Source organism: Strix aluco, chromosome 10, assembly GCF_031877795.1.
Source record: "Strix aluco isolate bStrAlu1 chromosome 10, bStrAlu1.hap1, whole genome shotgun sequence".
In the NCBI taxonomy this organism is placed as follows: Eukaryota; Metazoa; Chordata; class Aves; order Strigiformes; family Strigidae; genus Strix; species Strix aluco.
In genome coordinates this window covers 18213105-18227686 of record NC_133940.1, presented here as the reverse complement: position 1 = coordinate 18227686, position 14582 = coordinate 18213105, and the positions used below count along the sequence as shown (strand labels likewise).

Genomic DNA, 14582 nt, shown 5'->3' with positions numbered 1-14582 from the left:
CTGCAACGCACAGAGGAAGAACCAGTCACATCAACTGTGGCCTTGTGGCAATGCCTTCACCCTGCGCGGGCAAGCTCACTGCCCAGGCAAGCTCACTGCAAAAGACTGACACTTCACAACATACCCTTTTTCATGAGGTTACTTCTCCAGAGCCATCAGCAGAGCTAGATGCTGGCTCTGCCCAGCCATGAGCCACCCCACAGTGCAGCCAAACCACAGGCCAGAACCCAAATCATTTCTAATCGCTCATCCCTATAGCTGGCCACAAAGTGAACTCCAGATTAGTGCTCCACCACACTCAGTGTGAGATGAAGGAAAAGCAGCAGGCAGGCCTAGACACACAGGTCTGGAGCCAAATGTCTCTGCCTGGGATGGCCAATATGCAGAGGTGAGGCTGGATCTGTGAACTAACCACTGTCAAGACAGCATGGAAGGTAGTCCAGATCACCGCATCATGAAAAGCCTCTGCAGAGCTCTAAGCTCGTCCGCTCACGTGGCAGCAGCACAGCAACCCTGGCCAACCTTAGCGCAGTGTGCAGGGCTCGCCCATGTGCTGGGAACACAAAGGCATGGGCCAGTGTGCCTCCCGGCTTCATATCATCTTTGCCAAAGGGTGGAGACATCACTCTAAGTGTTGTAAAGATTCAAACTGTCCCAGGACACAAAGCAGCTGTGCTCTGCTCCCAGCTACCCTGACTCTGGGCAACAGAAGCTGCTGAGGCGTAAACCAGGCTGGCTCTGCTGTCAGTATGGGTCAGTATGACCCCAAGACACAGAGGGACCGTGCTGCCTATGTTAAGGAAGAGGGTTGAGGCTGGGAGAGCACAATCAGAATGGAGGATCCAAGGCTAGAAGCACAAACTGGGTATGCATGGTGACTGAAGGTACTCTGGAGACACGTACTATTTGGTAAGATTGTGGGTTGCCAGCCACTCAGGGACTTGTTCAGCTCCTGCACGAAGGTCAGGTAGTAAAGGTCTGTAAATATATTCACCATACGATTGTTCTCGAGCAGGTACTAGAAAGGACAGAACACACCGTCAAGAGAGACATGGCAGTACCTGGAATGCAAACCCTCCCCAGAGAGCCCAGGGCACACATGCAGAGCACCCTTCCTTGTACAACCAGAGCTCCTAAACCCAGCCACTTCTGAGAGCTGTGAGGAAAACCCCAAGGCATGGCAAAGCAGACTTGGTGCTGAAGAAGGGACTGAGTTTGGGGAGATCTCCCAGCCCTCCTCAAGGATGTGCAAGAAGGGAGCAAGGCTGGGGAAAAGCTGCCACCCTACCCACTGGTTTGGGAACAAAGACCAAACCAGGTGGGCTGCTGTCCTAGGGCGAGGCACTGAAGGAGTCCAGTGAGCCTCTATGGGTTCCCAGAATGCAGAATAAAGGGTAAAAGCTCCCCTCACCAGATCTGACCCCCAGGTCTGACTGTGGAGGACTTGAGGGCAGCAAGCCCAGCCCTCCCTTACCTGCTGGATGCCAAGGCAGAGGTAATAGATGCTGTCCGGTTCATAGCGCTCCCCATTGGGCCGTGTTATCTCCTTGACAAACTGGGCCAGGCCGTAGTTGAGCTCAGCTGCTGTGCAGGCCAAGATGTCTTCCTTGATCCTCATGGGCTTGGCTGTGGAGACAAGCACAGAAGCCTTAGACAATAGCCTGCAAGATCAGGAGCACCTCAGCTTCTGGCACGTTTCTGTCACTCCACCCCATCCAGGCAGGGCACTTACGGCCAAAGCGTAGCTCCTCTCCCTTGCTGGTCTCTCCCCCTGCGTACTTGGCTTGCACCCAGGACTTCCAGGCATTCACACCGTATGAGTAGTTCAGCACTGTGCAGCTGGGCTGGCTGCTCATTGAGTCCCGGGAACAGCTTTCAGAGAGCACCAGACGCTTCTGCCCCTGCAGAGAGGTGTACTGTGAAACTGGGCACCTACCTGGGACAGACACAAGAGTCCTGGCCAGACCTGCTGGCTGCCAGCTCCCTCGCAGTGTGCCTGTGCCCATGCCATCCTTCTGCTGACAGCCAAGCCAAAGAGGCCCAGTAGTTATGAGAACCTAGGTAGGAGAGGCCAGCTCTCACATGACCTGTGGCATGGAAAGCTCCTCCGAAGTGACAGGCAAGTATTTTCATTCAAGGAGTGGCCCACAGGCCAGGCATGCCCTGAAGGGAGAGGGCACAACCTCCCCAGCACACCAAAGCCTCCGGCACACTTCACCTTGTACATCCCAGAGGGCAGCTCCCACTCCAAACCCAAAGAACTTTAAGCAGACAGTACCCACAGAGAGCTCACCTTCCGGACAGCACGAGGCAGATCTTGCTCTGCAGACACCTCCTCTGGTCCCACCAGCCCACAGTCAAAGAGGAAGTCCACACTGGGGTTGATGTCTAGAGGGTCTGAAAGGAAACACAGGCAGAAGGGCTCAGTTGAGACCTCTCATCCTGTCTGCTGTGCTGGCCTGGTTCTTACAGCAAGATGAACAGGGAACACAGCCCAACACTTCTTACCCTCCACCCCTGCCTGGCATGAACTTCTAGCCGTAGCCCAACAAAGGAAATACAGTTCTGGCAGATGATAAGCTTTCGCAGACCAACCAGAGCCCCACAGTCTCCCCTCTGACAGTTTTTCGTTTGTTTTTTTAAACCTGAGGAACATTCCTCATCCCCTTGTGCCAGGCCAGCACTGGAGACAGCCTGGCACAGGCATCCCAATTCTCTGCCCTTTGCTGCTAGCATCCTGCCTCAGCACTGCTGTGCTCCTGCAAGTCTCTGCCCCTTCTTCCACCTTCTGCCCACTAATGGACACTCAGCAATTCTTCTGTCTCCCAGGACGTCATGGCCTGTCTAGGTCTCTCTCTCGTCTTGCTGGATCCTCTGGAATCATCATCCATAAGCACACCAGCACCACTGCCTTGCTCTCTGAGCTGTTAAAATCAGCTTCTCATTCCCCCTTTTTTGCAGACCTATGTTCGCAACAGGTCAGTTAGTCTAAACAAACACACTCCTTCAAAGGTGGTGGTCTCCTCACCCCTGCTGTGAGCAGTCATCTGCAAGACTCTCAGTTCCTAGCCTCAAGCCTGGTCAGTCAGAGGGCATGGGGAGATAAGTTCACACAGCTCTTAATGCTGCTGGCAACGGTCAGCCGAGGGCAGTGGGAGGACCCTGCTGCAGCATGAGCAGCCCTGCATGCCTGCTTCACCCAGCTCTTACTCTTAGGGAAGTCAGCCTCCAGGTCCTGGCCCGGCTCATCGAGGACATTTGCCATCTTGACAGCCATAGCCAACACATCGTCCCGTGCTGGTCCAAACAGATCACAGTCCTCCAGGAGACCCTCTGCACTCTGGTTACTCACCAGGTCTGCAATGCAAAAGTAGATCATAAACCCAACTTTCAAGAAAGTCTTTCACCTGTTTTCCCTGTGACTGCTGGAAGATGAAGGCAGGCTCTCTCCAGCACAGTCCTGTGCCCGGAGCAGCCCCACGACATCTGTGCTGCCCAACTTTCCCTGGACAGCAAGACATTGGATGTTTGTCCTCTACCCACCACATCCCTAGTCACTGGGGCTTGAGGAATGCAGCCCCCAAGTAAAAAGACCTGCGAGGTCAGGACTGCTAGTCTTCTGCTGGGAAGCTGCTTTAGGTAAGAGCCTGAACAGCCACCTGAATAAACTAACAGTGCTGCACATGTACCACAAGACTGGCACCCCCAAAAGAGACAGTGGCAGACACTGCTCTTTGCTGCAGCTCTTCCCTCTCGGTACCTCCTCAGCAGAAGTTGAGGACTTGCTCTTCCCTGCTCCCTTTTCAAAGGCTTTAGGAGAGCTGTGATCCAGGCAGATGCTCTAGCTCCAAGAGCCAGCAATCCCCACATGATGCCAGCTTTTGGGCCAGTCCCAGCCATGGCAGAACCTACCGCACAGGTCCGAGGAGGCCTTGTCCAGTTCCTCAGCCTCTGCAATCATCTCGGCCATGGCCAGGATGTCAGCCTCCAGGGGATTGGAGGGGATCTTCACCTTCAGTTCCTCAATAGTCTCCACAATCTTATCTGTGCTCTCCAGCGTGGTGGGCAAGAACATTGGCACAGGCACCTGTCGACAGCAGCACACCAGGCAGAAAACTGACACTCAGCCGACTGACGTAAAAGCAGAGGCAGAAGAGGACGAACAGAGAAGCAGGGAGACTGCAGCAAGGCAGGATCGAGACAGTAAGAGAACACGAGTGGGTGGAGTGTGTCGCTTACCGGGACAGGCATGGAGAAAGGCACAGGTACTTTCTGGCAGTACATATGCATAGGCACAGGCACGAAGATCGGGACGGGGATTGGCAACACAATCACCTGGGGCTTCCAGTCAGCCTCTGACAAGAGCAAAAGTATGTCAGTGAGCTTGCTTCCAGCAGCTCCTCCACCCAGCCCCACTGCGTACTGCCATGCCCTCAGCCATTCAGCACCACGGCCCTTCCAGCCACCAGCTTCTGTGACTCATGGGCAGAGCTGGAGCAGCAGCAAGTCAAACAGGCCTGCAATAAGAAAGGCTTGCCTTAGCCAGAGGTGCAAGCCCTGCTCTTACGTGGCCCTGCTGAAAGGTCTAGTTGCCTTGCATATGCTGGAGACCACACACATGCCAGACAGGAACTACACAGTGGAACCTGCTCAGCAGATGGCCCCTCAGACAAGCTGGCAATCTCCAGAGGAACAGGAGTTGTCCCACAAGAGGTGGGATCATGCTGCAGTGCTGTGTGTGTCTCTCCTTTTGCCTCTGATGGAAATGGGCTCCCTACCTCCAGCCCTGCTGTGTGTGCCCTCCACTGCCCTGAGACTCCTCAGCAGCATGCCAAACACCAAGCCATTCTGTACAGCATTTCAGGTTGGATTCAACGTTTAGTCTGGAGCAGGGACATGCCACTTGCCTTTCCAAAAGTCCCCTGTAATCCTGCAGTTATGTCTTGTTTTCCTACCTGTCTGACATCCTTTGGACTTCATTTCTATCTTGCAGGAAACGCCCCGGTTCTGCATCAGTGGTTTACACATGGCAGCTTTGTTTTTCCGAGGGGTGGCTGGAAGTGGAGGGGGTGGGGGAGGTGGCGCAGCTGGAGACATCTGGGCTGAGGAGGTCTTTGCTGGCAGCTGAGGAAATGCAGAAGGCACGAGGTTAGTGTCTACCTAAGGCAGCACAACCTCTTCCCAACCACGGGTACATTCCCAACCATGGGTACAGCTAGAGAGACTCCCAGAGCACCTCCCGGAGCCTGGCGGTCCCCAACACGCACACATACACGCATGTGGATGCTCCCACAGTCAGACCTGGCTAAAGGACTGTCAAGCTGCTGCTGGCAGGCAGCAAGCCTGTGCAGCATCTCTGCAGCAGCCAGCAGGGAGTCTGGCACTGGTTGCTCCTGCCCCACAGGACAACGGGAAACACAGTGGGATAGCAACCGTATCCAGGCACAGGGGAGCACTGTGCAAAGAGGAGCCAGCGCCACGGTGGCGGGCTGTTCTGGTGCCCATCATCAGTTCCTGGGCAATGGTTATTCTTCCCCCTTGCAGGAGATATGCTGATGCTGCCCTCCCCAGCAGCTCTGATCAGCTCACACTACCCAGATGTCTTAAAATGCATTAGTTGTAGAATGAAATCTCCCGGAGCAATGGCAGATCTGTCCTCTCTTTGGGGACATGCCCTTTGTGCTATCTTGCAAACTCCTACCTCCAACAGGCCTTACCATGTTAGTCTCTGCCTTCTGTGAGGAAGGGGCAGGTCCTTTTGGCTCTGAAGTCTGACCTGTAAGAGAAAGCAACAACTTTAAGTTCAAGAGCTCCCGGGCCAACAGGTCCCACTGCTGGGACTGGAGATGGCAGCAGCCAGAAGGCAGGGACAGGCTCCCCAGAAACTGCTCCTGGCCACTCCAGGAACAGTTAATGTTTCCACAATCTCTAGCCCTAGCAGCTCAGAAAACACTACAACCCCAGAACTAAGTAATTCCCATGTCAATTCATGCTCCCTTGCAGTCCACCCCATCCCCATCACAGCAGGTCAGGAGAAATCCCAGCCCCTTGTAGAGAGAAGAATCCAGGGCTCTATTCCCAGCTCTGCCTATTGGCTTGCTGTACCGAGCCATGGCCCCTCTCTGTGCCTCCATCTCCCTGCTACAAATATCTTGGCAAAGTGCTTCGAGATCCCTAGGAAGAAGGTGACAGAGCTAGTAGTAGTGTTGCAAGATATCCCAGAAAGCAGAGACAGCTTTGCCCCAGCCCTAGGGATGCAGTTCATTCCCCTAAGGAAAGAGGGGACCACCTGCATGTGAGAGACGTGTATGACAGACACTAGTCTCAGGTGGTGACAGTATCATCCTGGCTTAGATAATTCCAGCTCATTCGCTCTTCAGAGAACCTGCACCCATCTCAAAAGAGCACCTTCATCCAAGTCTCCTGTGAGCCCTGGTTACCCATGTGGCTGGTAAAAAGAACTGCCTTCTACAGCACTGACTAACCGTGGGCCATGCATGAAGGAGACACCTGCAAGGAAAGCAGCAGGTCTCAGCAGCCAAAGGGAGTGGCGGGTCCATTTGCACCTCCTACATACAAACAGGCTCTCCAGGAGAGACCCAGACTCCCAACACATGGGTATTCGCACTTGTGCAGATTTCCTCTGTCCTGAGGAAACGCAAGACAGCTCTTGAGCAACTGGAGGCCCAGCAGAATCCACTTGCTGACCACCACAGGGGGATGGGTAAGTTCCAGTTGAAGGAAGCTCCCTAGCCTGCAGCTGAGCACTCAGCCATAGGATCTGCAACAGTCTCAATGGATATAAGAACTTCCCCTGACCAGCCCGAAGTAGATAAGCAGCAGGTCTAGGTGGGAGACATCAATAGCTCAAATGAGAGAAGACAAGCTGTAAGAGTATGAGCAGAGTTTCTGCTGCAGCAGAATCAAAAGCAAAGTTGATTGCCCCACAGGCCAGTGATTTAGGACTGAGTGAAACAAGATCCTCCTGCCATAAAGCTCTTTGTGCTATATGTCCAGGCTTCCAGGAAAGCTTCAGCTTGTTCTTTACTCTCATCCCAACACCAGCAAGGAGCTGTCAAGGCACTGCCTGCACCAACCATGACTTCTGGCCCTCTGTCCTCTTCAGCTGGACAGCCCTGTGCAGAACCAGTTCCCCTTGGAAGTCTCTGGACACAGTTCTGTGGCAGAAGCTCCTCAATCCCTCATTACACAGACTGTTCCCAGCACTCTCAGGATCACCAGGCTGGCAGCAGCCACAGGGTCACAGGAATGAATGGTTTTAAGCAACCACTGACTGCAAGAGAAGAAGCAAGTAGTCAGCAACTCTGCCCAAAATCCCAGCCTGAAATCTAGGTAGTCCCTGGTGAGCCGGCAACACAGTGGCCAGGTCCACAGGAGACCCTGGATGGACCAGGCAGAAACTGTTCCTCACTATGCACTGACAAGCTGCTCCTCCCAAAATCCCCTGCACAGCACACTGGGCTAGAAAGCTCTCTGTGTAAGCACACGGCCAGCCCGGGCTCCAGCAGCCTTCCTTTGTGAGCTGAGCAGTATGCCATGGTCCCTGGACAAGGATGTCCACAGCTATCCCACAGCTGGCAGGGGATGGGTGTGCCAGAACACACAGAGGGCCCAGTGCCACCAGCAGCATTCACCAAGCGCGGCAGCTGCTGGGGCAGCTTGGAGCTTGTGCTCAGCCGAGCGCTCATCACCACTGATGGGCTTTTCCTTGGCTGCCCTCAGAGTCCTCTGCTTCCCAGGGCACACAGAGAGACAGCTACGGCACGGTGAAGGGTAATGTACAATGCACCATGTGCCAAACAGCAGAGGTCTTGGGGGCCTCCAGAAACAGGTGGGGGGTGGGCTCAGACTCTCGTGGTTGGTGGTGGTGGAGAAGGTACTTCTCACTCTTGTGTTCCAAGGCTCCAAGGAGACAACGGCCAAATGGTGTGAAACATGCTCCCCTCTGCAGGCAGAGCTTGCTCGCTGTGCCTGTGTCCCAAAAGTAGTGTTACCGGTCCCTCACAAGCGAGATGCCTTGGAAGCACAGGACAAATAGAACAGCATGGCTAGGGCTGTGGAATCACCTGGTAAGCTACAGGAACGAGAAAATTTAATACCTCTTCCTCCCCTGGGCAGCAGGACAGTCTGTGCTCCATCAAGCAGACTCCCCCTGGGCACTCCCGTGCCAGCAGAAACCAACAGTTCCTTATCCAGGTCACTCCAGTGTGCTGCCACTTGAACCGTCACCTCACATGGCCTGTTATGGAGCGTGGCTCTTGGAGGGCGGGTTGGGACTCCCCTGGCTGGGGGAACCTGCTGCTTCTGGCAGAGCAGCTCTGCTTTGCTGTCTAAGCAGCACTGACATCCAGGGCTTCCCCCTTCTTGCAATCAGCCCACTGCTGTCAGGAAAGGAACCAGGAAGAGTCTGGAGATGGAGGACGAGGTCTCTCACGGGAAGGTCCTTGTCTTGGTTTCCCCTCCTTGGCGCACCCTAGCCAGGGTTTTACACCTCATGAAATCCCAGGGAGGGCAGCAAAGCCCTGAGCCTGTGATGCACATATCTGTCGAAGCTTGATGCAGCGAAGCGAGTCCCACCACAAGCTGCAGGCATTTTAACTAGAGCACACAGATTACCTAGAAGATCGTGGCCTATGAAAGACCAAGCTGAATGAAACTACGCGAGTGTCCGAGGGCCAAGCGATGTCTTGTCACTGTCACTACGAGCACCTTCCATCCTGAGGGATCCCAAAGCACTTTGCAATCTTCCATAAGCAACTGGCTCAAGTTAATGATAGGAAATGGGGCAACAGGCAGTGAAAATCTCCTCTCCAGCTGGAACTCCACGGATGCAGAATGGGGTTATCCGGGACACGGGGTTGGCAACTCCCCAAAGCTGCAGCAATCTTTGGGTAAGTGGTAGGACTCCAATCTAACATCGCATGACAGAGTGCCTCCAGCAGCTCAGCGCTCCCTCAAGATCGTTCTAGGTTCAGTTCTGGCTGAGGAGAGCCCACCTACAGCATCACCAGCACCACTTCCTGCAGCACCCTGTGTTTTCCTTGAATGTTTCCCATCCAAGCACTGACCTGGCCCAATCCTGATTAGCTTATGAGATCTGAGAAGGTCACAGCTCGGAGGTGGCGTGGGGCTGCAGGTGGATTATCATGCCAAACCACACTGTCCCCTAACCCTGTAAATCGAGCTCTCCGCTGGCAACATGAGGATGTTAAATCCCTGAGTATCCTCGCTAAGTGTGAGCTACAGGCAGCACGCTGGCACCGGCTCCTCCCGTCTGGGCCCTGTGTGTCATAGAACCATAGATGTTAGAGATGGAGAAGCCCCATTAGGTCCCACTCCGTCCTTTCCCCCCCAAGGGCCAGTGCAGGATTGTTCCCTAGCGTCTCATCCAGTCCCGGGCAGGAAGCTTCCACCCCTCGCTGTTCAGTCTTCCCTGTGTCTCTCGGACTGAGCTATGCAGGTCCCCTCCCTCCCTCCTACTCACTGTTCAGCAGGCTCTCGGGCCCCTTCTGCGTGTCCAGGTTGGGCTGGTTCTGTTGATTGTAAAATCGCAGCAGACACTGCTGGTTGCAGAAGTGTTTGATTTGCCCTCGCCAGTGGATGGTTTCCAGCAGCTTCCCCTGACGCTTGCAGGCATGGCACCGAGCTGCCTAAAGCCCGCATCAGCAGGAGAGAAACAACGAGTAACTAACCACACCCCCTCCGAGTGCAACACAACTCTCCAGTGAAAGGTGCACATAGCAAGGTGCTGTGAGCTTCCCCACAGCAGTGCCCTGCCAGTGCCAGCCGGGGACTCCAGCGGTGCGAACTTCTCACAGCAGCACTAGCCGCGGATCCAGCACTGTGAGCTTCCTCAGTGCAGTGCTCTGGCAGGATCAGCTGGGGACTCCAGCTACGTGAGCTTCCCCGTAGCAGTGTCCCGTCATTGCCAGGCAGGACTCCAGCAGTGCCAGGTTCTCCGCAGCAGTGCCAGCCAGACTCCAGCAGTGCGAACTTCCTCAGTGCAATGCCCACTTATCTGGGTGCCGTGCCCACCACAGCACTTAGCACAAGCTGCCAGTGCCAATACTGACCTTGAAGTACCAGAGCAAGTATTTGCTTTTGCAGTCTTCACTACAGAAGTCCCAGGTGCTGCCCTCCAGCTGCTCGGTGACCGCCCGCTGGCAGGTCTGAGAACAGTAGGTGCAGGTGATGCAGCACAGGCCCAGGTTCTTGGTGAAATCCTGTTTGTAAAGAAGCACACACCCTGCGGAGAAACAATAGGAGTGAAACCTTCCCAGGATGAACTGGGGGCCTCCCTGACCCAAACATGACCAGAATCCAGGTCTGCGGAGACAACAGAGCACACGCAACACACTGTAGGGAACAATCCAGCACTGGCCCCTGGGGCTGGGATAAGATGGGACCTCATGGGGACTTGCCATCTCTCACCTCCATGCTTCTAGGAAGAGTCTGACTCCAACCTCCTGTGTGCAGGAACCCAGCAGGCAGGGCAAGGCCAGGTCAGGCCAGCCCAGACGCAAGAGCGTAGAAGTGCATGATGACAGGAGGAGCGGAGCTGCCACCTGCTGTCTCCCCAGCCCCCAGAGAGAGAAAAGCTGTGAGAAAGCCCTCCCCAAGGACACAATGAACGGTAAAGATCTTGCCCTAGGGCCTGGCTGGACAGCAAGCCATCCCCACGACAGTCCTCCCTTCACTGCATGGCAAGGCTCTCGCCCCAGGGCCTGGCTAAGACAGTCTCCCCTCTGTTCCTCTCCATGCTCTCTTCTCCTCCCCCAGCATGGGCTGGCATGGGGGCTCTGCCTCTCCCCTGCCTCCCCCAAGTACCTTCGCTGCAGAAGTTCTTCTCCACTCCAGAGAAACGGATCTTCTCATGCAGCAGCTTCTCCTGCTTGCAGTGCTCACACTGAGACACCACCCCGCGCAGCCGTTTGAAGTCCTCACAGCAGTCCTTGCAGCAGAACTGATACACCTTGTCCTGCCAAAGAGACCGCCACCAGGTCAGCCAGGCTGGCAGGAGGTCCCCACACTTCTCGGGGAAGCAAGAGCAAGACTATGGGGCTGAGCCAAGTCCCCAGCTCTCCTGGCATGGGGTTTGGCAGAAGTGGTCTCCTCCTGCCCTTCTGACATCCTGCTGAACATCAGGAGCACAGCACTCAGCGCACAGTCTCCAGGCACATCTCTGCAGCTAAGGCATTCAGAGCACTGGTGCAGATGGAGCTCTCCTTTGAGCAGGGAGAGGAAGGAGCCCTGCTGTCCTCACCAGGGTTGGCCTCCACCTCAACATCCCCCTGGGGAAAGTCCTCACCTGCCAGTCTAGGATCTCCGGCTTCCCGCTGAAAAGATTGTGGCAATAATGGCAGTTGAGGTGGATCCCACCTTCCGGGCTGGTGCGCTGCAGGAGACAGAGAGCACTCATGGAGGGAGAGGCACACAGAGGGCAGAGAGCACCTGTTTCGCACTGCCACCACCTCCTGCCTCCTTCACTGTTCACAGCAGTCCATCTGCCCCTGCTCAGACCTGCGCTTGCTGCCACTGTCAGTGACTCACAGTCAGTCCATCAGATCATGTCTCACGCTCCTGGAGAGCAGATTCTTGAGCAATTTCACTTTGCTTCCAGTATCTGGCTCTTCTCAGGAAGGCAAGCTTTCAAGCTGCCACCCCTCTGGATTTGAAAACATTAAGAGATGGGGGCTCCACTACCTCTTCAGAGAATTTCTCTAAAAGATCTTGAAGCACAGGTGCCTGGTTTCTATTTTGAAGCTAATGCAACTTCAGAATTCAAGCAGCTGTTCTCATCCCACCTTCCTCTGCTAGATTAAACTGCCATTTAGCACTTGGTGTCTTGTCCACAGGGATATATTTATTAATAAAGTAATCTTCCTGGTTTTGTTTCTGATAACCTCAGAAAAGGTGTTCTGTGAGTGCCTCAAGTACATGCATATTTCAAGCCCAAATATAGTTTTTCTGCCTTTTTTTTTCAGCATACTTCCAATTTTTCTCCAGGATTGAAAATAAAGTGGACATCAGATGAACATCCTTCCTATCCATGCAACATTCTAGGTAGCTCTTTTGCTTCCTAGCCCCCAAACTTTGACTCCCTGTTCCTCTGCTTGTACTTGCAATAACTTAATTAATCCTTCCCTCTGTGGCTGTAAACTGAGATGCTCATACTGAATGGCTTATCTGCAGTAATCCCAGGCCCTTTTCAAAATCCTTACTTTCCCAGGATTTACATCCCCACACTCCTGAGTAAAGCTGATACAGGATCTCGCACTGAACTGTGTTTAAGCTCACATTAGGAGGAACCAGTCTTGTCAAGCAATCCAATTGCTTTGCTTTCTATGACTGCCCTGACCTCAGCATGAGTTAACACTTCACCAGTTTTTGTTTCATCTGCAAAATTTTATCACGCTTACTTTATTGCCAGATGACTGATGAAGATGTTGAACTCCTTGGGCTTAATACTGATCCCAAAGAAGCCATCTTGAAACACTCTCTTCAGTGGTTTTCCTTTGACAAGTGTGTTCTGAGATCTGCCAGCAAGACAGTTCCTAATCCACGTTATGCATGGGTTTACCTGTATATTACAACGCTGATTTTACATGGCAATAATTCAAGTTAGGTGAATTAGGTGAAGTCCCTGGTGACTGGAAAAAGGGAAACATTGCACCCATTTTTAAAAAGGGTAGAAAGGAAGACCCTGGGAACTACCGACCTGTCAGCCTCACCTCTGTGCCTGGGAAGATTATGGAATAGATCCTCCTAGAAGCTGTGCCAAGGCACATGGAGGACAGGGAGGTGATTCAAGACAGCCAGCACAGCTTCACCAAGGGCAAGTCCTGCCTGACCAACCTAGTGGCTGACTGATGGATTGACTACATCAGTGGACAAGTAAAGACCTACGGATGTCATCTATCTGGACTTCTGTAAGGCCTTTGACATGGTCCCCCACAGCATCCTTCTCTCTAAATGGGAGAGAGATGGATTTGATGGATGGACTGTTCGGTGGATGAGGAATCGGTTGGACGGTCACATCCAGAGAGTAGTGGTCAACAGCTCAATGTCCAGATGGGGATTGGTGACAAGTCGTGTCCCTCAGGGGTCCGTACTGGGACTGTTTAATATCTTCATCAGTGACATGGACAGTGGGATAGAGTGCACCCTCAGCAAATTTGCAGATGACACCAAGCTGAGTGGTGCAGTTGTCACACCCGAGGGACAGGATGCCATCCAGAGGGACCTGGACAGGCTTGAGAAGTGGGCCCATGTGAACCTCACGAGGTTTAACAAGGCCAAGTGCAAGGTCCTGCACATGGGTTGGGGCAACCCCCAGTATCAATACAGGCTGGGGAATGAAGGGATTGAGAACAGCCCTGTGGAGAAGGACTTGGGGTACTGGTGGATGAAAAGCTGGACATGAGCCAGCAACATGCGCTCGCAGCCCAGAAAGCCAACCGTGTCCTGAGCTGCCCAAAAAGAAGCGTGGCCAGCAGGTTGAGGGAGGTGATTCTGCCCCTCTACTCTGCTCTGGTGAGACCCCACCTGGGAGTACTGTGTCCAGCTCTGGAGCCCTTAGCACAGGAAAGACATGGACCTGCTGGAGCAGGTCCAGAGGAGGCCACAAAGATGATCAGAGGGATGGAACAGCTCTCCTATGAGGACAGGCTGAGTTGGGATTGTTCAGCCTGGAGAAGGCTCCAGGGAGACATTAGTGCAGCCTTTCAATACTTGAAGGGGGCTTATAAGAAAGATGGGGAAGGACAAACTTTCCAGTAGGGCCTGTTGCGATAGGACAAGGGGTAATGGTTTTAAACTAAAAGATGGTAGTTTTAGATTAGATACAGGGAAGAATTTTTTTACGATGAAGGTGGTGAAACACTGGAACAGGTTGCCCAGAGGTGATAGATTCCCATCCCTGGAAGTGTTCAAGGCCAGGCTGGACAGGACTCTGAGCAACCTAATCTACTTGAAGATGTCCCTGATCATTTGCAGGGAGGTTGGACTAGATGACCTTTAAAGGTCCCTTCCAACCCCAACTATTCTATGATTCAAGTCTTATTAAGTCTACAACTGTAAAAAATCTACAGTTACCCTACCAACACCATTTGTGATCTCAGCAAAGGATTACATCAAAGATTTATTTTAAAAAAAAACAACAAAAAACCCACCCAAAAAACTCCCAACACAAAAACCACAAGAAAAAAACAAACCCCAAAACCAAATGCTGCAACTGAGAGTAACTAACTCTCTACCTCTACATTTTCTAAGTTTTCTCAGTTGCCCAAGGCACGTCCTGGCCTAAGTTTCCCAGGTCTTCCCAGCTGTTGCTTCATTCTTTGACAACTGTACAAACCGAATATTCTTCCAGTTGCCTTTGAATACCACAAACATTTCACAGATGCTGAAACTTAGCATCAGAAGATTAAAAACCACCAGTCAAACCTTTGAAGATTATTAAACATGAGGTATCCAGGACTGCTGGTTGTAAATTTTTAGACAACACATCCTAGAAGACTTATGTTCTTTGGTGCTGCCTGGCTCAGAGGGCAGCTCTGCCC

General features: G+C 53.2%; 1 protein-coding gene across 6 annotated transcripts in view; it reads right to left on the bottom strand.

Moving 5' to 3' along the window:
• The window catches only part of ZMYM3 (zinc finger MYM-type containing 3), a 36214-nt gene that overhangs the window by 2235 nt on the left and 19397 nt on the right, over positions 1-14582 (bottom strand). For 5 of the 6 annotated variants that reach the window (XM_074835571.1, XM_074835569.1, XM_074835567.1 and 2 more), the window contains exons 10-22: positions 11330-11416; positions 10849-10999; positions 10095-10267; positions 9506-9671; positions 5718-5776; positions 4956-5124; positions 4240-4355; positions 3913-4087; positions 3211-3357; positions 2294-2397; positions 1733-1901; positions 1475-1626; positions 904-1018 (exon numbers count right to left, since the gene is read on the bottom strand). In XM_074835571.1, the coding sequence (XP_074691672.1) occupies positions 904-1018; positions 1475-1626; positions 1733-1901; positions 2294-2397; positions 3211-3357; positions 3913-4087; positions 4240-4355; positions 4956-5124; positions 5718-5776; positions 9506-9671; positions 10095-10267; positions 10849-10999; positions 11330-11416 (1783 nt within the window). The remainder of the gene's footprint in view (positions 1-903; positions 1019-1474; positions 1627-1732; positions 1902-2293; positions 2398-3210; positions 3358-3912; positions 4088-4239; positions 4356-4955; positions 5125-5717; positions 5777-9505; positions 9672-10094; positions 10268-10848; positions 11000-11329; positions 11417-14582) is intronic. The other variant, XM_074835573.1, reaches the window with a different exon arrangement.